The 26619-nt window shown below is 36.2% G+C and overlaps 2 protein-coding genes across 2 annotated transcripts; one reads left to right on the top strand and one right to left on the bottom strand.

The window, feature by feature from the left end:
• Positions 1-20701: 20701 nt before the first annotated feature.
• On the top strand, positions 20702-25012 carry LOC110723779 (tryptophan synthase beta chain 1-like). The gene is made up of 5 exons (XM_021903151.1): positions 20702-21319; positions 22521-22877; positions 23161-23603; positions 23742-23836; positions 24502-25012. The coding sequence occupies exons 1-5, from the start codon at positions 20966-20968 to the stop codon at positions 24675-24677; spliced, it is 1425 nt and encodes a 474-aa protein (XP_021758843.1). The 5' UTR covers positions 20702-20965; the 3' UTR covers positions 24678-25012.
• A 726-nt stretch (positions 25013-25738) lies between these two features.
• Positions 25739-26619, bottom strand: LOC110723521 (uncharacterized mitochondrial protein AtMg00810-like). The gene is made up of 2 exons (XM_021902873.1): positions 26122-26619; positions 25739-26071 (listed from the first exon to the last, which is right to left on the bottom strand). The coding sequence occupies exons 1-2, from the start codon at positions 26617-26619 to the stop codon at positions 25739-25741; spliced, it is 831 nt and encodes a 276-aa protein (XP_021758565.1).

The raw sequence follows: 26619 nt of genomic DNA, 5'->3' as shown, positions 1-26619 counted from the left end.
TCAAGCTTGTTGGCACTGTCTCTCTTTTGGGTGCGAGGGATAATATCATTGAAAACAAACTTTAGCAGAATTTTTTCAAGAGGGGTTAGGTCATTGTGATTTATGTAGGTTTCCTCCGGGTCTCCACCTAGAAACTCTACTATCTCATCAATATTTGCATCAGGAAGAGGGTTCTTTATCACATTACTTTTAAAATATAAATCATATCCAGTATTAGGAACATCAAACAACTCAGCCAAGTACATCGCATCAAACTCAATTTCTTTTTCATACACACAGCAACGAATAACACCTTTAGAGTATTTGAAACTTTTGCCAAAATCCCTCATAGCATCAACATACATACTCTTATTAAAGCATTCACTCAACAAATTCACCCAATTTTGAGCCTTAATAAATCAAGCAGTTCATACAACTTAACAGACTTACACCAAGGAAGATTAATAGCCAAACCTGTCACAAAGTGATCACTAATCTTCTCTTTCCTTTTCATAGCTACTGGCTTGTCCCGTAATTGACTCCTAGTTCCGGAGCACTCTCTTCTTCATCTTGCATGTCGTCGGACTTCCTTTTTCGAGAAGACTAGGATTCGGTAGTTGAATCCACTTTTGGAGGCTCTTGATCTTCAATGGGAGCAATTTCCGGTGGGATTTCCATGGTAATGTCTAGAATTGGGTTTGTGTTTAAGTCGGCTTCAGTTTGGGTTTTTGGAGAGGTAGACATTGGAGAGTAATTTTGATCGGAGTGATGAGAGAGAAGGTAATTTTTGTGTGGTGTAAATTTTTGTGAGGCTGACATCTTTTATGGTGGAGGTAAATTGGTGAAGTGAGGTGTCGTTTGGGAGGTGAAGTGAATTTAGTTGATTTGACACTCTTATTTATTGCTTAGGGAAACGCAAACCGTGTTTTATGAGAGTATTGCACTTGGGCTACTTTTGAACAAAGGATACTGATGAATATTAGATGTATTCATCTGAATTTTGTGTTTAGATAAAAAATTGGAATTTTGAGAATTGGATAAACACAAAACTTTATCTCTTGAATTTTATCAATAAAGAACACTTGCAAATACAACTTGATACACGGAACAAATCAACAAGGCTCATGCAACCAATTTTGGACTTTTCATATTCTATGACTTTCAAATTTACATGCCCTTAGTAAATATTACTCCTTCTCACAACCTTTCTTAACTTTGTTGTTAAACATATAACACTTGTGCACAGTATACAACAGATTAAGCACGTCAGTTTGAGCTTCATACCTGAGGGAACTTGATGCATTTTTCTCAGTATAACTTAATCATCCCAAGTTCCATTCTCATCTTCTCATGCCTTTCTCTATTCAAGGGTTTTGTTAAAATATCTGCAATTTGATTGTCAGTTTGGCAGAAATGATGCCTTATATGAATATGCTTAACTCTTGAATGATGGACTGGATCTTTAGATATGCAAATTGCACTAGTGTTATCACAGTAGATAGTAATGCAATTAAATTTAATACCAAAGTCACGCAACTGTTGTTTAATACAGAGGACTTGAGAGCAACAAGCAGCTGCTGCAACATACTCAGCCTTTGCAGTAGATAATGCAACAGTATTTTGTTTCTTGGAACCCCAAGAAACTAGACAAGAGCCAAGGAACTGAACCTACCTGAGGTGCTTTTCCTATTGACTAGGTCACCTGCATAGTCAGCATCTGTGAATCCTCTAAGCATAAAGTCATCACTTCTAGGATAGAACAGACACAGGTCATCTGTTCCTTTGAGGTATCTCAGAATTCTCTTATCAGCCGTTAGATGTGATTCTTTAGGATTAGACTGAAATCTAGCACACAATTCAATACTAAAAGAAATGTCAGGCCTACTGGATGTTAAATATAGCAATGAACCAATCATACCTCTGTAAGTGGTTTGATCCACACTTGTTCCTTGTGGATCCTCATCAAGTCTTGTTGTTGTTCCCATAGGTGTATGATTTGTCTTGGCATTCTCCATGTTGTACTTATTCAGAAGTTCCTTGACATACTTCTGTTGGTGAATCATTATTCTTCAGCTGTTTGCTTTATTTGAAGTCCAAGGAAGAAATTTAATTCACCCATCATGCTCATCTCAAATTCACCACCCATTAGCTCAGCAAAGTACTTGCACAAACCATTGTTAGTAGCACCAAGTATAATATCATCTACATAGATCTGTACAACTAACAAATCAGTTCCTCGAGATTTAAGAAAAAGAGTTTTGTCTACTTTTCCTCTTTTAAAATCATTTTTCAGTATGAACTTTGAAAGCCTTTCATACCAGGCTCTTGGAGCTTGTTTAAACCCGTAAAGAGCTTTATCAAGCTTAAAAACATGATTTTGAAATTTAGGATTTTCGAAACCTGGAGGTTGTTCAACAAACACCTCCTCATTTAAGAAACCATTAAGAAAAGCACATTTCACATCCATTTGATAGAGTTTGAAACCCATAAAAGAAGCAAAAGCTACTAGGATTCTAATAGCTTCTAATCTAGCTATAGGAGCAAAGGTTTCATCGAAATCAATACCTTCCTGTTGGTTGTAGCCCTTCACAACCAATCTAGCCTTGTTCCTTACTATGGTGCCATGTTCATCAAGCTTGTTCCTGAACACCCATTTGAGCCCAATTACTTTCTTTCCCTTAGGCTTTGGCTCAAGGTGCTAGACTTTGTTCCTTTCGAACTCATTAATTCCTCTTGCATGGCCACTATCCAATCAGCATCTCCCAAGGCTTCTTGATGATTTCTTGGCTCTAGAATGGACAGAAATGCATGGAATGTGCAGTAGTTCCTCATTTGTGATCTTATTTGAGTTCTTTTTCATACATCACTGATAATTAGATCAGTTGGATGGGAACCTTGATACTTGAATGGCCTGGGTTGAAATTCCCTTGCTGGAACTCCAATTTGAGGAGCTTCTGGTTCTGTTCCTTCTACTTCTTCTGCTTGTTCCTCATTCACTTGTTCATCTGGTTGAGGAACCTCTCCATTTTCTTGATGTTCCTCTTCTGGAGCAGGCTGCTTTTCTTTGGTTTGTTTTTGAGTCTCTTCTTCATCCCTGTCTCTTATCAATCCAATTTCAAAATCATTATCATCTTCTTGTTCCTGCACACTCACAAATTGGTTAACTTCATCACAGATTATATGAATGTTTTCCTCAACACACATTGAGCTTTTATTGTAAACTCTATAAGCTTTGCTATTAGAGGCATATCCTAGAAATATAGCCTCTTCACTTCTTTCATCAAATTTCCCTAGGTTTTTCTTACCATTGTTATGTACAAAGCACTTACAACCAAAGGCTCTAAGATGAGATATGTTTGGCTTCCTTCCCCTGAATAATTCATAGGGAGTCTTGTTGATGATACTTCTGATTGTTACCCGGTTAAAGATGTAACATGTTGTATTCACAGCTTCAGCCCAGAAGTTCCTTGGCAATCCACTTGCAATCAGCATCGTTCTAGCCATTTCCTCAAGGGTTCGATTCTTCCTTTCTACAACTCCATTCTGTTGGGGAGTCCTTGGAACTGAGAAGTTATGATTCATGCCATTTTCCCTGCAAAACTCATCGAATCTTGAGTTCTCAAATTCAGTTCCGTGATCTGATCTGAGATGGACTATGGAGTGACCACTGATTTTCTGTATTTTCTTGGCAAAAGCAACAAACACGTTAAAAGTTTCATCTTTACTAGCAAGAAAAATAACCCAAGTGAATCTAGAATAATCATCAACAATAACCAAAACATATTTCTTGCCACTCCTGCTTTGAATTCTCATGGGACCACCAGTGGCGGATCCAGGATTTTTGAACTTATGAGTCACCATCAATAATTGATCACGGTCAATCCAAAAATTATATTAAAAAAATTATATTTCACCAAAATGATTTCAATCCAAAAATAGGATATAAAAATACATACTATAAAACTATTACATTAAACTAACTTTATGATTTTTTACTTAAAAACAAGAATTATTAAAAAAAAAGTTAGATAACTTAAGAGACCGGTTATTAATTATAACAGGTCTCTTTAATGAAATAATGAAAGCAGCGGCAAAAAATTATTCTAATTCAATGGCTGACAAAAAGAGACATGTTTTCTAGATAACAGGTCTCTAATGACGTGGTGGCAATAGCATCAACAAAGAGACCACCTATCTAATATTTTGATAGATGGTCTCTTTGATATTTAAAAAAACTGACAGTGGGCTAAACTCAAATAGAACCAACAAAGAGACCGCCTATCTGTAATATGCGGTCTCTTAGATTTTATTTTTTTGTGATGGTGAGTCACGTGACTCACTTTTCACCTTAATAGATCCGCCCCTGGGGACCACACAAATCCATATGGATTAATTCCAAAGGCTTTGTAGTGCTTACCGTTTTCTTCAATTTAAAAGATGAACGAACATGCTTGCCTTTCACACATGCATCACAAACTTTGTTCTGTAGGAACTTGATAATAGGAAGTCCTACAACCAAGTTCCTTGACCTCAACTTGTCCAATAATGAAAAGCTAGCATGTCCAAAACGTTTATGCCATAGCAGGGGATCATCTTCAACAACACTCAGACATGTAAGGTTGTTCCTTGGGATTAAGTTAGGGTCAACTGTATAAGTGTTCCCTCTTCTTGTATCTTCTAGAACAACCTTTCCTGACTTGTTGTTGATGATGTTGCAAGAATCAGAAGTAAAACTTACAGAGTTTCCTCTATCACAGAATTGTGATATACTGAGCAAATTGTGCATTAAGCCCTCAACCAGGAACACGTTATCAATGGAATGAGATTTAGATCTTCCAATTTTGCCTTTTCCAATGATCTCGCCCTTCTTATTATCCCCAAAGGTTACTGTTCCTCCAGGGTAGTCTTCTAGTTAGAGGAATTTTGATTTATCACCTGTCATGTGCTTTGAACAACCGCTGTCGAGATATCACGAGTTGTTCCCCCTCACTAGGACCTGCAAGAAAACTAAGCATTAGGATCAGGAACCCAGGTTTCCTTGGGTTCCTTAGACATGGATGCAATATCAGTTTTCTTAACCACACTTGTTTTACATTTCTTTTATCAGCTTCTTCTCTTATCCTACACTGTCCATAGAAATGTCCAGTCTTACCACAAAAAGTGCATACCTTCATGCTAGGAAGCTCAACATATTTCTTTTGCTTACCTTTCCTCTTGGTCATATAACCAAGGCCTTCAGTTCTTTTTCCTTGAGCTTCAGCTATCCACTTAGGTATGACTTTTGGGTCAATACTTCTATCCTTTCTAGCATTCAGTTCCGATTCAAGTTGATCCTTTTGGGTTTTTAAAGTAGAAAGCTCATTTTTCAAATTTTCAAAATCAACATTGAATTTAAGCAACTGATCGCTTAAGGAACTGCTAGAACTGATATCAGAATTTATGAGCTTATACTGAGTTAGTTCAACATTCAGAAGAATACTTTCATTCTTAATTCTATCAGCTATCTCAGTTATGTGTTTGTATTTAAAATCAAGTTCTCTTAGTTTGCTTTGAGACTTGGCATAGGCTGTTTCCAACCAAGCACCATGTTCTTTGCAAACCTTAAGAGCTTTTTCACATTTATTCAAATTCACACATGTATCTCTAAGGAATTCTTCTTCTTCTAGACATATATCTATCAAAACATCTTTAGAGAGAGTTTTGAGCCAAGGTAAGCCTTTTCATCATCTGATTTGGCCATCAAACAAAGATTGGCCGTCTCCTCTTCTGGTTGGTCATCATCTTCTTCTTCACTTTATGAGTCTCCCCAGGCTGCTATCATGGCCTTCCTCATGTCTGACTTTTGATAGATTGCTTTGCTGAATTTTTCTCTTCCCTGTTCCTTAGCCTTTCCTTTCCCTTTATCATTTTCCCAAATGGGACAGTCTCTGATAAAGTGATCTGGAGATCCATACTTGTGGCAGCTGTAGTCAGGCTTTGGATTTGAGGTCTTTTTCCCGAAGTTCCTTGAGGTTCGGCCTTTCTTGAACATCTTTTTGAATCTTCGCACAATTAGGGCAGCCTCATCCTCGTCCACTTCTGAGTCTTCCTCCTCATCAGCCTTAAGAGCCAATCCCTTGTTCCTCATGGGTTCATTATTGACTCCAAGGTGTAGCTCATGAGTCATGAGAGAACCTGCTAGTTGTTCAATATTGAACTTTGTAAAGTCCTTCGTTTCCTGAAGGGCTGTCACCTTAGCTCTCAATCTCTCATCTTGTGGAAGACTTCTAAGAACCTTCCTAACCTGCTCATCTGTAGGAATCTGTCTACCAAGGGAAACCAACTCATTTATGATGTTAGTAAAGCGAGTTAGCATCTCTTGAATGGTTTCCTTAGGCTGCATTTCAAATCTTTCATACTTAGACATAAGTAGATCGATTTTTGAGCGTTTAACCTCATTAGTTCCTTCATGAGTAATCTGCAGCAAATCCCATATTTCCTTAGCGTTCTTGCACCCTATAACACGATTGTGTTCGTGAGGTCCAAGTCCACAGTGGAGCAATTTCACAGCCATAGCATTTATTTCCATTTTATCAAAGTCCTCTTTTTCATATTCAGACATAGGCTTAGGGATTACCTCGTTCTGAGAATTTGTTTTGGTGACTTCAAAATCACCAACCTCGATGACCCTCCAGACTTGGTAGTTCTCTGCCTTGATAAAGATCTCCATGCGGTTCTTCCAGTAAGTATAGAACTTGTCGTTGAACATAGGAGGCCTCTGAGTTGAGTATCCTTCCTCGAGCTTTTCATGAGTATTCATTTTCTCCAAGACCTTTCTTCTTCAGGGTTTCTGATTTTCCTAGAAGTTAGGCTCTGATACCAATTGTTGTTTTAAAGAATACTACAAGAAGGGGAGGTTGAATTGTAGTATGAGAGATTAGCCAAACTTTTTGCGGAATTAAAATTAAGTTAGCTAAAGGAACTGAAAGATTAAATAAAGGAACTAAAGAATGCAAGAGAGATTTTACGTGGAAAACTCCTTGGCCTTAACAAGAAGAAAAACCACGATCACTTGGGATTTTGGGAAAAGAATCTTCACTATAATAGGGCAAATGATCCTATTACAAGCTAACGACTCAAACTCAAGTTCCTCTACGAACTTGAGACCCTGAGGAACAAGTCACCCAACTTGTTACTCTTCTCTTCTCTTTCTCTTTTCTCACTTCTCTGTTCTCTCTTCTCTTTCTCTTCTCTTTCTCACTTCTCTTTCTCATACACAAACATTCACTCAAACTTCCCCATTCCCCAAATTACAACTCGAAAAGTAAACAAAGTCTAGTATAAGAACATTAAGAACACTCTAATGAACTTGTGTGGAATTGACACTTGACTCGATTTGAAGCTTGAAAACTTATGTGAGCAAGGGTGAGTTTTTCTATCAGATTTCAAAGACTATTTATAGAGCAATAAACTTATTGGAAAAACCTCTTTGTGCAGAAAATCCATCACGCCACTACTCATACCCACTAAGAAGATCATGTCCCTTGAATTAAGGGACCATGAACTCCTCAATGTGAAAAAACCATGACTGAAGAAGAACATGGGAGAGTGGGCCGCAAGTTTTGGAAAAGATGGGAGATTTTATTTTGTTAAAGATATTTTCCGAAAATCAGAAAAAGGAATAAAATAAAATCTTTTTAATTAGAGAAAAAGATAAACGTATAAATGATAACAATTTTCCTAAAAACTAGCATGCACAATATTATATCTTTAGACCAATTCCACAGAGATTTTTCGAGTACAAATTAATATCTTATACTTACATAAATCCTAAAATATAAAAATATATTTAGTCTTCATGTTCTCTGATGAAGCTTCTACTCCGAGGCTTCTGTTCCTTGGGAGGAACTTCTCTTCTCTGAAGCTTCTATTTCCTGAGGGAACCTTTTCTTCTTCAGTCTTCATTTCTGAAGCGCCAGTTCCTGTGAGGGAACTCTTCTATATGGCTAGCTCTTCTTCTGGCCTTCTTGTTCCTCATGGTATTTTTACAAGACACTTCTTTCTCCTAGTCTTTGTAACTGAGTACACACTTAAACAATCAAGCACTTATTAGTTTGTAAGTAAGTGAGGTTGTGTCATCATCAAAATCATTAAGTCCAACAACATAGACACAAGTATCTCTCTAACCAATAAAGACTTGTAGGAAACTTCCAAGAGATCCAAAGAGCTTGTTCAAATGAGGAAATTCAAGAGACTTAGATAACATACTTTAATTTAGACAAAATATGATACAAGGAAGACGACCAATAGACGAATTGGCAACTGGCTACTACAACCTCAGAACAATCCCTTCCAACCCAGTTTACCAAAACCCATCAGCACCTCTATTCATGGCTCCCTACCTACCCCTCCCCTGCAGGAAAGGAAAAACAAAAAGGTAACCAACTCTTTTGGTTTGCCCACCCAAATTGCTGGATTGACCTCCCACACGTTCTTCACCAATCCAACAGATAAATGCTCTTCAATTCCCTTAATTATCTATCCTTGAGAAGGATCAAGGATTTATTGTCAATAAAGGGGAATTAAGAATTCAGACATAACCCAATAAAGCCACAAGCTATACAATCTATGATTTTTAAGTTGTTGGTCCAATACTTGGAGCCAAAAAAAAAAGGAAATTAGGGTTATGCCCACCTAACCCCCTCTCCCAACCCCCCACACACACCCTCCCCTATTTCTTTTCTTTTTCATGCTGTTCTAAAATCATTATTGTTGTTCATCCTTCAAAACCATTAATTGATTTTTGTCTACAAGTGTTCAACCAAAACATGTCATATAGGACACTAAGCTATCTTGTGAAATCCTCAAGTAATAAGCAACCAAGATCCAAAGAAAAAAGACAATAAATCAAGGAGTTGGATTCTTGATAATTACCTCTTACTCAATTGGTTAAATGAAGGTTTTTGCTGTTTATGATAAATTCATAACTAGATCAACAAACTCAAACAAATAGTTAGAAATATACAGTGGTATAGAGTAGACTAAATACTTTGCAGTTAAAAAAATTAAGTACAAAGAAAGAATTTTAACAGGTATATATACCCAAACGGAGTAAATAATTCATTTAGAAAATAAAGCATAAACATATACAGAGTATTGATTGTCTCTTTCAAAACTTGCATTCAAGGGTCCATTTCTACAAACAAGTCTATTCTATATACCTTTTCTTTTGTATCAAACACCTACTCAGTATCTTCTATCATTGATAGTGAATCAGTTGCATCAACACTGCTCAAGCAAGACAAAAAGAGAACAGAAAACTATCAAGACCCACTACCAAAGGAAAATATAATTGCACATTAATAGCAAGAAATCAAACCCACTGCATGATACAAACAACCACAAATTTTCAAGGCATAATATATATCGGTACCATCAAAGGAAAGAATCAGGGAGAATTAACCCAAATCAGAACATGGATTAAAAATGATTGGCAAGACTTCAGCATGGGAGTTTTTGAGTTTTTCCAATGAAATACTCACCGGTTCTCAGCTCCTCTGGATTCTTCATCCTGTAAAATAGAAACCACAAGAATTTAGATATCAACTCCCAAACATAAATACAGAGAATATTACAAAAGTGCCACTTTATGCACAAAGTGGAAGCTATATAGGAAAGGATACAAAATGACCAAACAGCTTAAAGCACCAAAAGACCTATTAACCAACAACAAAAACAACAAAGCCTTAGTCCTAGATGATTTGGGTTTGGCTGACATGAATCATCATAAGGAACTGTCCAATATAGAAAAAAGGACATAACAAGATAATCAGTCAGAAGAGTTCGAAAAAAAAAGAAGTGTAAAGTGAGAAAAAGAAAGAGCATCCAATTAAAATGTAAGAGAGTTTTAAAAAAGAGCCAAGAATAAAATTCAAGGAAGTTTCAAAGGAGTGGTAAAAATGTGTGAGTAAAAAACATAAAGGACCTAATAACCCAAAAGAGGAAAAAAAAGTATGTACTATGTTATACAAGTATCTACATTTTTTTTTGGGAAATACTTAAATATCCAAAGTGGAATCTTAATTCTCAGTACTCAACACTTGGCAACACCATAACCAGAGGTTGATCCAAAGAATAGTTTCAGTTTGTTAATCATTTCTTAAAGTAATCTTGAACCCAATATAAAAGTATACTATTAAGGAAACATTAGAAATTCAATTACTTTTGGCGATTAATGAAGTGATAGTGTGAAAAAGGAAGGATTTAGGAATAAAACAATGGCATAATCAGATACTACCGAACTTTGAACTAACAAAAAATCATTAAGCAGACAAGATAATTTACCAGACTTTGAACTAACACAGATCCAAACCACATGATAACAAGATAAATGAAACAATTGAGCAGACAAGTGAAATTACCCATAAGTAAGTAATGATTGCCAACCACCTATTTCCACTAAAACTATCAACATGAAAAGCTTCCCTGATACATTATCAAAAACATAAGAATACAAGTAGACGAACAAGGCATCAAGGATTAATAAATACAAGGTCCTTGTTATATTTAGATTGCAATTTATAGACCTTAAAAGAGAAAGCATGATAAGGCTATCAAAATCAAAGTAAAGATTTTGGATATCAGCAGACACCTCATCAAGGGTTGTGGAGTGAGAGGTCGGCGAAGGTAAATTGTGCCAACTTTGAACTGATGGAGATTTACAATCAGTGTCATCTCTATCTTTTCCCTTTTCTCCCTCAAATTTTAACTCTCTTCTATCCTTAGGAAGTAGAAAATTCCTTCTCAAAACCCCTTTCCTTGTAATTTCTCTCGTGCTTATCACTTCCTTTACCAACATTTCTCTCATTTTCCTTTCTAATCTTTTATCATTACCCTTTTCAATCTGAATACTCTTTAACCATTTTTGTCCTAGGTTATGGCAACCTAGGCATAGGATAGCTCAAATTCTCTCGTTTAGGTGACCTAACTTGGTCAGACTGTTTCTTCCTCATTGGTGAACTACCCCTATCCCTACTACAAGAGGAGCTCGCAACAAGCGATCTTCCTCTGTTGCCAGTTTCACCTCGGCCCCTCTCCGAGGAAACCGAGCGCCTAAAGGAATGACGCCTTATTAAAAATTTCCAAGTCACCAAAGGACTCATCTACACACCATAACCAAAATTTCCTATCAAATAGGATCATAGGAACATTCACAATGAATAATTGGTCGTTGGACAATCACCCTAAAACCAAACAATATTTCTACCTAAACCAACCTAAGACAAGTCTAGGGTAAGCAAAGGATCGTATCCACAGGGAATGGGTAAAGAACACCAAGAATATGAAACTGTTGTAAGCTAATTCAGTCACAAATTTGGGTTTTGATTGGTTAACTACTATATAAAGGAACGCTAGGGGAAACGGGATTCAACACCAACCAAAACCAAGGAATCAATAACAAGGATAAACCATGAGCACACATGAAGATAGTATAGGAACTTAACATTGTCTTCTTTCAAAGTCACAACATAAGTACTCCTTAGATTAAGCACTAACATGACAAGGACTAAGTCTTAAGGATAGGAAGTGGGTTTCTAGCTCGAGTTTCTCTCTCGATCGTTCTGATTTAGTATGAGGCACAAATAATTGGGATTTCTCACCAAACTACCACACTAAAGCATCCTACTCAATAAAACCAAACACCCACAATCATGAAAGTAGCATAATCCAATTGCACAAGAAAGGACTCACCCCAAAACTCCATCTTTCGATGTGAGAAGAGGGATGAACATATGAGCATGAAGTGGCCATCAAAATACACATGCAATAATCAATTCAAGCACAAACAACCATCAATCCAAGGTAGAACATGAACAATTCCAAGTTAATCAACCATAGTTTGGTTGGGTTTACACCCAACTTCTAACTAAGAGACTACTCACTAAGCATGGTGGAAACTACTCTAACAATTAAATCTAGGGTTTTCATGAATTCAACTAAGTTGGGAGAGAGATAGAACAAGAATGGATTAAACAGCAAGAACAGATAAAGAAGATTAAGGGAGAAATTATCAACTCAAAACAATTAAAAACTGAAAATTAAGAGTAAGAGATAGAGGAAAGAGATTACTTAATAAACTTCAAGGTTGAGAAATTGTTGAAATTGATGGAACAAACTTCCAATAATTCTTACAAATGATTGAGTTTTTGAGAAACTAATAAACTAAGGGAGAGGAAAACTATGAACTAATTAAGAGAATAAGTCTAGAAGAGTTAAGGAGGAAGAAGGTCCTCCAAATTGAAGTCAAGCGTCTTATTTACATGCTTCAAAATTACATTGTAAAATCCGTCAAAAATCGGGCTAATTCAGAATAGGAGGAGCGCCTGCTCCAATAAGTAGGAGCGCCTGCTCCTGAATTCTGTGCGCGCCCGCTCCTAGTGGTGCAGGAGATGGCAGAATGTTGGGAGACAGGGAGGAGCGCCCGCTCCTCCAGGGATGTGCGCCCGCTCCTACTTGGAGCAGGGGAGGCAGAATGTAGTGCTGATTTTAGGAGCGGCCGCTCCTTGCTAGGTGCACGCCTGCTCCTTCCTGGTGCAAGCTCCCTCAAGAAAGTCTTCAAGCTTGAGCCACTTAGCCACATTCTCAATGCACCAACAAACACGAGCACACACATAAAAAGAAACGGGGAAGACAAAAGATGCAAATTAACATAAAAGGAGTTAGGAAAAGGGATTATAGTAGGGGAAAGAGTAAAACATAGTAAAAATTATATAGTAGGTAATTTGAAGGGGGATTATATAAAACATAGTAAAAACACACATTAACTATATAAAACATAGTAAAACACACATTGTTACTATGTTTTACTCTTTCCCCTACTATATAATTTTATAGTAAAATTATAGTAGGGGAAAGAGTAAAACATAGTAAAAATTATATAGTAGGGGAAAGAGTAAAACATAGTAACAATGTGTCTTTTACTATGTTTTACATAGTTAACATATAATCCCTCTTCCTGATTATTTACTATGTTTTATATAATTAATGTAAAACATAGTAAAAATTGGATAATAATCAGGAAGAGGAAAATGAAGAAAATTACCTATATATATAGCAAATTTGAAGGGTTTGGCTGAGTCACGGCGGCAATGTAGGAGGCGATGCACGGCCGTAAAATGGACTATAAAATCAGCAGGTGGTTGAGGAGAGTGAAAACGGCCTAACTTACCCCTCCCATGTCATGTTCTATATATTTGACCCATTTGACTTTTTACGGTCACATCCACTTTTTACAAGTAAAGTTGTATGAAAATGATTTATTTGACCTATTTAGCTTTTTACGATCATTAAATTTTGGGGCAATTTGGGATTTGGGATCAAAATAATCTTGGGAGGCTTTCAATCGAATTAACCTCCCTGAAAGTATTTAGTAAATGGGAAAGGAGTAACAATGGGGGAAGGTCCTCATTTTCATGTTTTGTTAATTAATGGAGAGCGAGCCTAATTTAAACAAGGTGGATGCTCTTATGGGGAAAAAAAATTAAGAGGCAGGAAAGTCAATACTAAAAGCTAATTGAGAAATAGGGTCAAATACCTCATATTTATAATTTCATTTTTTTTAGAGAATAATTTCATTTTTATTTATACGAACAAATTCGTTATTCTTCCATGTACCTTCACCTTAGAAAAATAATATTTCGTAAAAATAAGTTCAGTTTAGTAAAATTAATTTCAGTTCAATAAAAAATACGGCTATTTCACCAAATGCCACTGACAAATTTAAAAATTCATCAAATGCCATCGCACTTTTCAGAATTCACCAAATGCCACTCACAAACAGTAAAATGTCATGTCGTACCATTAATGAGCTCTGGACGTTAACAGTCCGTTAATGTGAAATGACCATTATACCCTTATTTGGGGTTAATGGCGTGTGAATGATCATTGACTCTCTGACTTCTTCAATTTAGATAAAAAAAAAACTCCATCATTCTTCTTCTCTGTTCTTCGAACTTTCACCCTCATTCAAACTCTCAAATCCATACTCAAACTAGAAGCTTTCGTTAACACTTGAACAAAACACTCCTAAAAATTTAATCTTTTTTTGAGAAGTTGCGCGAACCAGTACATCAGTGACAAGTAGGGGAGGAAGTAGAAGCAAAAAGCTCTTGAATTTTAGTTTGGGGTGTTCGACATAGCATTCAAGGTAATAATCGCTCTTTCGCTTTTCCATTTGCGTTTTGAATCTGGCATTTTTTGCGAAAATTGAGTTAGGGTTAGGGTTTTTTGAAACGTTCATGTTAAATGTGATTACTTGAATTGACTGTGTGAATTATTGTTACATTTGATATTAAAATTGTTATTTGTTGGTATTGATTTGACATTGTTATGTTTTGTGATTGTGAGATCTTTGAATTCCATATTTCGCAATTTTGTGTACTGGTATGTTAGGGTTTGGTATGTGGTTGTTGATATGAATCATATGTGTTGATATGAATCATATGTGTTGATGTTCAGTATAGTAATGTGTCTGTAATTTGTTGTTTATAGGATGAGTAAAGTGTGGCTTGATGTCCATTATAGAGATCCGGGGTTTGATGTATTGGTTGATGATACTGACAGAACAAGTTTAATGGACTTGTATGAGTTTATGTTTGAGGACTCTGTTAAGCAAAATGTGATCCTTCCAAAGTACTTTAGTTTGTATGTACTACCACCTAGAACTAATAGGAAGTTGGAGTTGTGTTCTGATAGGGATATGCTGAAAATGTGGGAGTGGTTTGGACATAAGGAAACAATAGTAATCTATTTAGAGGAAAAAGAAAGTCCTAGTCTGGTGTTTAAGGATGCTGAGGATAATTGGAAAAAAGGGATTAAGGCCATGGCTGAGAAGGCTAGGTTAGAAGCTGAAAAGGCCCAGGCTGATAGAGAGTTAGAGGAACTGGAACCTTTTACAGTTGCAGTTGAGGTTCCTCTTGTTAATGTGGATGGGGGAGAGGATGAGTATGTAAGAGTGTTTGAGACTCCATTAGCTGATGAGGTTTTTCCTGGGCAATCTCAACATGAGCCTGAGCAAAATACTCAACCATCTACCCCACCTAAACACTGCCAACCAACTTCTCCTCTCAACCAACCCAAAACCTCAGGTGTGAGGAGGAATATGACCCCAAGGAAAAGGAAGAGAACACCCAAAATAAAGCCACCACCTCAAACCACCTAACCAGCTCAAACCACCTCACCACCTCAAACAACCTCACCACCTCAAACTGACAACCAAAATTTCCAAACTGACTCACCACCTCATTCAACTGAAGCACCACATTCACCTGGACCATAACCACCATCACCACCTCTTTCACCTGAAGCACCATAATCACCTGGACCACAACCACCATCACCACCAGTTCCTCAGGCAGAATCAGTTCCAACTCAAACTAATGTCAATCAAACATCAAAACCAGCTACTACTATGCCTGAGAAACTTAAAAAAATTGGTAGATCAAGGCCACCAGGATTTAGAACCAAAAAGAGCTGTGGAAAAAGGGTTGTTGGGGGGAGTAATGATGAAGGTGTGAGCTTAAGGAGATCTGAAAGACACAAGAAGCCACCAGCTGGGGTTGAAAGTAGTGAGGATGAGTGCTCTGATGATGATGAGAGTGAGGATTCAGATTACATTCAATCTGGCAGTGAACAATATGATGATGATTTGTTTCTTGCTGACTTCATAGAAGATGAGGAAGAAGTACAATGCATGTATGATGACATCCCACCCAAAGAATTTGAAGATTACCTTGATGGGACCCAAGCAATGGATAAGACATACAAGAATGGCAAGGTTTGGAGAGATTGTGAATTTGGAAGCATTAAACTGGAGCCATGGTTGATTTTTGCAGACAAAGAGTCATTCTATGAAGTGTTTAAGGATTTTTGTGTACAAGAAGGTTTTGAAGTTTTTGTTGAAAAGAGTGACCCTACCAGGTTTATAGCAAGATTTGCTATAGATGGTTGCAACTGGAGAATCCATGCATCAAGCATGGCTGACAAAGTGAGCTGGGCAATCAAGACTTTGACAGGGGAGCATGCAACTTGTGGCAGGCTTGAGATAAATCCAATTGTTGGTTGTGATTGGCTTTGTAGACATCTGCAATCAGATATTTAAGCCAATCCAGATATCCCAGTTGAGTCTCTGCAAAGAATCTGTATGGAAAGGTACATAATTCAAGTGAAGAAAAGGTTATTTTACAAGGTGAAAGCAATTGCCAAGGAGCTCATTCATGGTGGATTTGGAGAGGCCTACAGTCTCCTTCCAAGATATGCTAAGATGGTCAAGCAGACCAATCCAGGGAGTTATGCACTAGTGACATGGACACAAGTTTGTGCAAATGTCCAACCTAGGTACAAAGCATGCTTCTTTTCTTTTGCTGCACATGTTAGAGGTTTTTTGAGAGGCTGTAGGCCAATCATTGGCATTGATGGAGCCCATCTTAGTGGATATTATAAAGGGATACTGCTAACAGCTGTTGGAATTGATGGGAACAATGAGATATTTGTGTTTGCTTATGGCATAGTCAGTATAGAGAGTGTTAAGACTTGGGGTTATTTTATGAGGAATTTAAAGTGCCTCTTTGAGAAAGAGGGATGCAACAGAGATGATTGACATTTCTTTCTGACAGGATGAAGGTAAATCAATCTCTTTAGCATACACTTGTTTTTTTTTTATTACTTTACAGTTGTGTTTCCTCACTTGTAATATGGTTTTGCAGGGAGTTGATGCAGCAATTATGGAGACATTTCCCAGAGCTAGTAGAAGAATATGATGTCAACACTTGTACAGCAACTGCAAAACAAAAGGCTTTAGTGGAACAACATTTCACAAACTGTTTTGGGTAGCTGCTGATGCTTACAATCCATATGTTTTCAACAAAGCAATGGAGAAGATTCATGCCTACAATCCAGATGTTGTTCTGTATTTGGAGAGTACCACTGAAGTTTGGTCAAAGCATCAGTTTGACCCAGTTGTCTGTTGTGACCATAACACAACAAATTTTGTTGAATAATTCAACTCTTGCACCAAGCCATACAGAGATCTACCTGTGTTAAAGCTTCTTGAAGGTTAAACAAGCATTTTCTCATGTTTTATCACTTTGCAAATGCCATTTCAACCTAGTTTAATTTTGTAACTGGTTTTAATTTTGCAGCTATAAGGCAATGGTGCATGAAAAAGATGGCTCCAAGGTTTGATAAAGCAACTTCAATGGGGGATGGGGAACTCATTGAGTATGCAACAAAGATCTTGCAAACAAGATCAGATGAGTTCAGGTTCTTCTATGCTACACCATGTGGGGGTGATGAGTTTGAGGTGAGAGATGCACATGTGTACTATCCCATCAAACTAGGGGCGGAACTTGTGGTTGTGGGAAGTGGCAACATTCAGGGATCCCATGTAAGCATGTGCTCAGGGTGATTTACCACCAAAGGCTGCAAGCTACAGATTTTGTATCACCTTATTTCAAAGGGAGGGCATACAAAAACACTTATGGAGAGCATATGCACCCAATGCCTGACCAAACTCAATGGCCTTCATTCAACCTCCCTGACATACTACCACCCTTAGTGAAAAGATCAGCAGGTAGACCCAAGAAACAGAGAAGAGGAGGGGAAAATGAAGCAAGAAAGGGAAAGAGACATAGTTCAGTCAAGTGCAGCCTATGCAAAGAATTGGGCCACAACATGAAGACATGTGCAACAAAGAAAAAGAGTACAACAGTTGAAGTAGCAAGTGCAGCAAACAACAACACTGAGCAGCCTGAAGCAACAACTGCGGCAATCAACAACAATGCAGAGGCTGAAGCAAGCACTTCAAAGACCAAGAAGAGATCAAAGAAAGCTGCATAAACTCCACAACCCTGCCCTTTTGAATGCACATCATATTTGTTAATGAAATCCTAATTTTTGAACATTAATATTCCACTGTGTGCTGTATCTAAGTGTTTTGTTTTTTGGGAAAAATTCTGAATTATGTCAGCAAGGGCATTTTATTTTGAGATGAACAGAAAACAGTAGCCATAATTTTTTGGATGAACATGATTGCAACTTATCATATTATACTAGAAATGTTTAAATTAACACTTTATTTACTTTCATTGCAATTACATTGTTGTTCACTTCATCATTACAATCACAACTATTACACACATAACAACTCCTACTTTCATAATAGAATTGAGAACTTTTTGTTGCTGCCTCACTTTCTTCTTCAATTGCTTCAATTCATCATACACATCGCTATGTCCCGATCCATCCCTATCATAACAATTTCCCCTACTTTGAGCTTCTTCCGGCTTGAGGACTTTACACCATTTGAAACTATTACACGAGTCGCACTTGTAATAAAGCCTTTGAGGATTTGATGTTGACTCCGAACTTCTAATTGCGTATTTCCGACCACAACCGCAAAACTTGTTTGGAACTCTTACATATGCATACTCGTATGTGGAGGAGGATGTGTTTGATAACAAACTCATGATTATGCATGTAGAGGGATGCAATGTGTGTTCTAAGTCTCATATTTATACAACAAAGTGGGTGCATCGGCTATTTTACCCCAACAATATTTCAAAAATGTTCAAATAAACTAGCCGTTAGTACTCATTTGATTAGAGGGTTACTGTGAAATAATTTACAAAAGTAATGGCATTTCATGCAAAATAATAATTTGTAAATGGCATTTTGTGAATTAAGAATCCTAGTAACGGACTGTTAATGTTCAGACCTCATTAATGGCACGACATGACATTTTACTGTTTGTGAGTGGCATTTGGTGAATTCTAAAAAGTGCGATGGCATTTGATGAATTTTTAAATTTGTCAGTGGCATTTGGTGAAATAGCCGTAAAAAATAATTTCAATTCAGCAAAAAACCAAAGTGATGTGAATAGAGCCTAATCGAAAATTGAAAATAGACGATAGAGCACATGGTTTGGAGGTGAGGCTTTTTCCATATTTGGTGGGGATGTGAATGACTAATGAAGATGCTAATGTTGCACGTGGAAATTTTTTCCATGGCCCGTAAGTCGTAACAACCAACCCTGACAAGGAGTGACAATGATAATTCTTGATATGGTACACATTACACTAGTGTAAGATTAGTCTTTTAAAGTTAAACTAGCCTTTTGGCCCGTGCAATGCACAGGTTGTTCATAAAAAATTGCATTGAGAGATAAGTGAGGAAATACCAATAAATAATTATGAGTGTAATATGTAAATGAAAACATAATTAAAGAAATAAAAATTTTGGGACTTTAATTTGAAATGAGACTTAATAGAAAGAAGATGGAGGGACTAAAATCAAAGAGAGAAAATAAAAAGGTTGAATTAAAGAGGGGAGATGAAGATGAAGTGTTTAATGAAAGAGTTAAGAAAAATTGTATAATTAAAAATAAAAAATGTAAAACGACATGTGGCACATTGAGTTGAAGAAGAAGATAGAGAAGTGTAATAGAATGATGACATGTCTTTTTTGGTTTTCTTTTTTAAATACTAAGTATAGATATAGATTTGTAGTAAAACGGTCAATTTGAAGATAAGTTTAAGTATTTTTATGATACTTTAACCCTTATAAAATGACTTTTTAATTTTTCTTTGATTTAAATTTTATTTTGATGTGTAATTTCTTATATATTCATGATTATATACTATAAAAAAATAATTAATTCAATACATTATAAGTTTTGTTTTTTAAATAAAATTTATTATTAGGAAAATAATATCTTTTGTAGCATAATGGTAACTTTAAATATTTTGAAGATAATTTTAACTCGCCTTTTTGGATAATTAGTGAATACTCTTATCAAGGTGTAAAAATGAACAATTTACAAAGGTAAATTCCATTTATTTTTCTTGATTATTGCAGCAAGTTATAAAGGGGCATACTAAAAATTGATAGAATATAAAACATATTCTTAGACCTCAACCATTAGATTATTTTTTTGATTAAGATGGTTTTTTAATATGGTGTTAGAGGCCTTAGAGCTAATGTGACACAAAGGTCACGACTTCATATCTCATCCACTCCCCACGAAAAATGATGTATTATTTGTTGCATGTTATTTCATTCATATACAGTCTTTTCAATTACTTATGAAGAAGTAGTATAAAAAATGATACTCTATCACCTATTTGATTCCATATACTTCGTATATCAATGATTATAATCATGATTTTTACCATAATACCTATTATTTGAAAAGTAAATCATTTTTGAATAAAAATTGTTTTTTCTTTCCAATATTAACATTGAATCATGAGGCTATTTGTAAGTTAATATCAAACTATTTCATCATCAAAGTGATTTCTATTGATCAATGTTTATAGCATTACGATCCTAACCTGATTAGGTAACCATCAAAATAAGCAAACATATCATAAAAATATTTTTATACACAATATATCCTAAATTTAGAAGGAGAATATTATGTATTTATTCTTTACCAGTATTGTTATGAATTGAACATTGATATATTGCGTAACATACTACGCTACTAGCATTGCATACATATCAACAAATAACAAATGACATTGAATGTTGCGTTGAAAAATGTATAAAATTTATTTAAGAAAACAAATCAGTTACACTATTGATATATAAAAATTTAGTTCCCACTAATATTGATGTTATATTTAAAACAACATATAAGATCGAAGGGAATACCATACACTTGCAACCATAACAGAATGAACACGATTCATTTCCTTAATATATGCACAAAGAATCCCATAAAAATGATTAAATACTTAAACTAATCCAATCCAATTCAATCCAATCCAAGTCGTGGATATAAACCAAACACCTCATTACATTACATGCTCAATTTAAATTGCATATAAATAACACACTACTTGTACATGCCAATTTTTAGCACCCACAAAATCATTGAAATAAAAAAACACCCTCAAATTTCCCATCTTTCTCTCTCAAAAATCAAAATCAAATCGTTTGTTTGTTTGGAATGGCATTAGCAACAAGCACAGCAACACTTTCAACCAGAACTTCTTCATCAATTCTCCCAAAACCCTACCATTCTACCTCAATCTCAAATTCATCCTTCAATCTCTCTTTTCAATCGCAATCAAAAACCGTAAAATTATCCCCAAATCGTCGTTCAATTTGCTGTGTTATGGCCCCTGATTTGGCTTCCAAAGCGGCGGCGGATGATGAGACTGATTTGGGCGTTTTTCAACGACCCGATTCATTTGGAAGGTTCGGGAAATTTGGGGGAAAGTATGTGCCAGAAACCCTTATGTATGCTCTTACTGAGCTTGAATCCGCTTTCCGCGCTCTATCCAGTGATGATGAATTTCAGGTTTATTTTAAAAAAAAATTTCTCTGTTTTTTAATTGTTATTTTTGGTGGATTTGATTGGATTGAATATGATTTTTCCATTGTTTTGTTAATGTTCAAGGATTTAACCCCCAAAAATGTTGATGAATTTGATGTTGGGTTTGTTTAATGTCTTGGATAAATTTTCATTTACAACCTTTTGAATTATTGATTCTGGAAATCACAGCATTTTCAAAAATAGATTCTAATTTACAATTGTATTTAACATAGACATTTGCATTTGATATGTATTTGCTTTTTTCATGATTGATTTTAATAAATGTATTCATTTTCTAATTTCCAAAGTCACTTGTAAAGTTGATAATTTTACATGTTCCCAGAAGTAATATATTTATCTACCGTACAAGTTTCCAATTAATTTGCTATAATGGGAATTGGGAAATTGTTGTTCTTGATAAATGAATCGATAAAGTTAGAATATTTTTGAGAAATTGATGTGGAGTGTCGGGTTAATTAGAGAAAAAGAAGAAATTGATGATGTGATTGGCATTGAATTTGGAGTTATTTGGGGACTCAGTTTTGAAAGTGATGGTAGTAATTCTAAAAAAAAAAAAAAAAAAAAAACATGTTGAAAAGTGAGGTTTAACTTTGTGTGGCTGATTTCATTTTTGGGTGTTTGTTGCTTATTGGAGTGACTTGCATGTATTTTTGAGTAAAATGACTGAGATGAAATCACTGTACAACGATCTAGAGGTCATCTCCTCTCTTTTTATGGTGTATTCTGTGTTCATTAACAAGTTTTGATTCGATTTGGTTAGGGATAGGAAATTTTTATGTTGTTACCCTTTTCCTTCCTGCAATTTATCTGGCCCCTTATTTCAGTGTAATAGAAAATTTTCATACTCTAATGATAATCATATCAGGAAACTATAGATTGGTAAGAAATTTGCCTATGATACTATGAATGAAGAAGGTGAGATATTGAGAATGTTGTATTTGAAGAACTTATTCAAATTAGGCTTTGACATAGTTAATTTTGCAATACTTTAGGTTATTAGCCATGCAGAGTTTTTAAATAGATTTTAATGGTACTTCAGTGTCGAAAAATCCAAAAGATGTTGAAACAACTCCTCGTATACTGTTGATTGACGGGTATGGTCCTAATTGTGTGTCAGTGTTGCCAGTTTGTTGATAAAAATGTTTTCCTTTTCTTTTTTACGCAGAAAGAGCTAGATGGGATACTGAGGGACTATGTGGGGAGAGAAACTCCTCTCTACTTTGCAGAACGCCTTACTGAGCATTACAAGCTTGTTAATGGTCAAGGGCCTGACATATACCTGAAGAGGGAAGATTTGAACCACACTGGTGCTCATAAAATCAATAATGCTATTGGTCAAGCTTTGCTTGCCAAAAAATTAGGAAAGAAACGTATCATTGCTGAAACTGGAGCTGGTCAACATGGAGTTGCAACTGCTACTGTATGTGCACGGTTTGGGTTACAATGTATTATTTACATGGGAGCACAAGACATGGAAAGACAAGCTTTGAATGTTTTCCGAATGCGTCTTCTTGGTGCTGAGGTCTGTTATCATTTGTATTAAATATCCTCCCCTCTTCTCTTGCATTTTTGTTGTTTTAAAGTGATAAAACTCTACAGAATTTTGGCTGCAATGGCCTTGCCATACCTGTTATGTATTTATTTTTTGTGTGGCTGTGCAAATTTTCTCTGAATGATACTGCAAGATGTTTATTGGCTTCTGATTTATGGGAATCTGACTTGGCCTTTGTACAAGATATACTGTCATACTAAACTGCCCTGCTAAATTGTGAAACTCATAAATCTCTTAATTTATTGGTATGTAGGTTAGACCTGTCCATTCTGGCACGGCTACTCTGAAGGATGCTACATCTGAAGCTATAAGGGATTGGGTGACAAATGTGGAGACAACACATTATATATTAGGGTCTGTTGCTGGCCCGCATCCATACCCCATGATGGTCAGAGACTTCCATGCTGTCATTGGTAAAGAAACTAGGCAACAAGCATTAGAGAAATGGGGTGGCAAGCCAGATGTGCTGGTTGCATGTGTTGGAGGAGGTTCAAATGCCATGGGTCTCTTCCATGAGTTTGTTGAGGACAAAGATGTTAGAATGATTGGTGTTGAAGCTGCTGGGTTTGGCTTAGATAGTGGCAAGCATGCGGCTACATTGACTAAAGGGGAGATTGGAGTGTTGCATGGAGCAATGAGCTATCTGTTGCAGGATGATGATGGGCAGATAATAGAACCTCATTCCATTAGTGCAGGGTATGTCATTTGTTGCTCACCTGAAAAGATTGGATGTAATTTACTATGTGCTTTGTGATATCGATTGATACTTTTATACCAATTTAAATTACTTAATTGATATTGCTATTAATTCTTGACCTCTCTTCCCAACATCAGCTTGGACTATCCTGGAGTTGGTCCTGAGCATAGCTATCTGAAAGACTTGGGACGTGCTGAGTACTTTAGTGTAACTGATGAAGAGGCATTGGAAGGTAATCTCTGTAATTTTTTGACGAAGATTGTGATCTAGAATTGCTCATCTACATGCTTATTTGATCTGTGTTTTATGATTTCCCCTTGAACTGTCTAAAGTTCTCTCTAGTTGTGATCAACCATTCACCATTTCCCATAACAGAAAAAGAGGTGTGTGTGGGGTTGAGGGGTGTTTTGAAGTAAAATATGGCTGACTTAGTTGTTGTTGCGAAGTTTATCTTCTTACCGCCATTTTAGAAATTAAGTTTGGTTTGAATTTTTTATTTATTATTAACTGGTTGGAGGTCATGACTAAGAAAAGATCTTTTGGTCTCACCTGTGATTAGAAATGAATTTTTTCTGTTGTTTCATTTAATTACCTACTATTCTCTGCCGACATTCACTGCTCAGAAACTACCTACATTTGAGTGAATTCAACTTCAGTCTAATTATAACCATCATCATTAACCTAATAAATTGACAACTTTATCTCCTGTCCAACTGCTTATTGTTGCATTTTAAATAATTGTGCGGTCTAAAGTGTCAAGGTTTACGGTATTTTGCTCTAATTGTCAATGACTTGTCTTGCTGTAGTAATTCATTTCAGCTATACTATGATATCCATTATAAGGCTTTCTGCATTTGCTGTCCTAACTCCCTTCCTGACTTTGGTATGTGTATTCAGCATTCAAGAGATTATCCCGACTTGAAGGCATTATTCCTGCTCTGGAGACATCTCATGCACTTGCCTTTTTGGAGCAGCTGTGTCCAACTCTTCCAAACGGAACTAAGGTTGTTCTCAACTGCAGTGGCAGAGGGGACAAGGATGTGCAAACTGCAATAAAGCATTTGAAGATATAATGTGATGTTGGACTTTATTTGAGAGAATAAATAAGTAATAAAGTTTTAGTCTTGTAGTTTGCGTCTTTTTTTCTAGTTTTGTATGCGCTAAGAACATTCAAATTTGGAGACTGCTGTTATTTGCAGCCAACATTGTATGAGGTCATAGTTGAAACAAGCAAATACTTAGGATACATATAAATTGGTTGTAGACCAGATTTACAATTCTACGGAGTTGTAGTGTAGAATTGTAGATTTGGATTATTGTCTTTACTTTGTGTCGTATGCAAAGAACATTCAATTTGGATAGTCAATAAACTCAATGTTGAACTGTAGATTACTATTCCGTATTCAAATTTGGACACACAGGTTGATAAAATGTATGAACTCAGCAAATTTAGAATTTACATTAGAGAGAGAAATAGAAGCTTAGAGAGAGAAGAGAGAGAGCTTTTGTTTTCATTATCAGAAAAGAAAATGATGATTGAATTGATTCTTACAATCTTCAATCCAACTTTATATATGGACTTAAAACAAAACAAACTTCTAGAAGAAAAGTTTGTTACAAAGAATAATTATGTAACAGAAATCTGTTATGACCATGGCTGAGCTGGCAATCCTTGCTGGCAATAATGAAGCGTACAGAGGAAGCTGCAGGATTAATCAGAAGATGAAATGTAATCTTCAACATCCCCCCACAAGCTAGGCATAGATTGAAGATCAATCAATCCTAGCTTGGAGCTTAGAAAGGAATGTTGAGGAGAAGACAGGGCTTTTGTGAACAAATCTGCAAGCTGGTCTTTTGTAGGAGTATATGTGAGCTCAAGCAATCCTTCCAGCACTTTTTCTCTAGTGAAATGACAGTCAATTTCGATATGCTTGGTCCTTTCATGCATAACAGGATTTTTACCAATCTGAATAGCAGATTGATTATCACAGCAAAGTTTAACAGGCTGCAAATCAACCACTCCAAGCTCTTGAAGTAATCTTACAAGCCAACATATCTCAGAGGTTGCTGCTGCCATTGCTCTGTACTCAGCTTCTGATGATGATTTAGACATTGTCCCTTACTTCTTAGATTTCTAGGTGACAAGTGAATTGCCTAAAAGCATCACATATCCTGTGACAGACTTTCTGCTTTCAGAACAGGAAGCCCAATCTGAGTCTGAATAAGCTTTTAAACAAAGTTGAGAATTAGCTTGCAGAAGAATTCCTTGACCAATTGTCCCTGCAATATATCTGAGCACATGATGCAGTGCTTGTACATGAGGGATTCTTTGCTGGCTCATAAACTGACTGAGAGTTTGCACTGCATAAGATAGGTCAGGCCTGGTATGGGTTAAGAAATTTAATTTCCCAACAAGACTCTTGTACAACACAGGATCATGGAAATGATCACCATGATCAGAAGTGAGCTTCAAATGAACAGGCAGGGGTGTTTTAGCAGATTTAGATAAATCCATACCTGGAGAAGTTCCTTTGAGAACTTTTTCTGAGTGAGAATTATACTCTGCTTTTTATGTGACACTTCAATACCCAGAAAGTAATGCAGTTCTCCAAGATCCTTGATGCTAAAAACCTTATGCAAATGATTCTTCAAGGTTGTAATTACTCCAAGATCTGTGCCTGTGAGAATAATATCATCTACATAGACTGCAGCTATGATGAAAGCTGTTGAAGTCTGGTAAATGAACAAAGACGGGTCATTTTTAGCCTGAATAAAACCCTGTTTATGCAATTCTTCATTGAGCCTTGCAAACCACTGTCTTGATGCCCTTTTCAGGCCATAGAGAGACCTTTTTAACTTGCATACCAAGTTATTAGGATTAGGGATCCCTTTTGGCATTCTCATGTAAACTTCTTCTACTAGTTTCCCATGCAGAAATGCATTATTAATGTCCAGTTGATACAAAACCCAGCCTTTACTAGCAGCTAAAGCCAACAAACATCTCATTGTTGCCAT

The sequence above is a fragment of the Chenopodium quinoa genome, unplaced genomic scaffold, assembly GCF_001683475.1.
Source record: "Chenopodium quinoa cultivar QQ74 unplaced genomic scaffold, ASM168347v1, whole genome shotgun sequence".
Lineage (NCBI taxonomy): Eukaryota > Viridiplantae > Streptophyta > Magnoliopsida > Caryophyllales > Amaranthaceae > Chenopodium > Chenopodium quinoa.
Note: the sequence above shows the minus strand (reverse complement) of the source record. Positions and strands in the feature narration are given on the sequence as shown.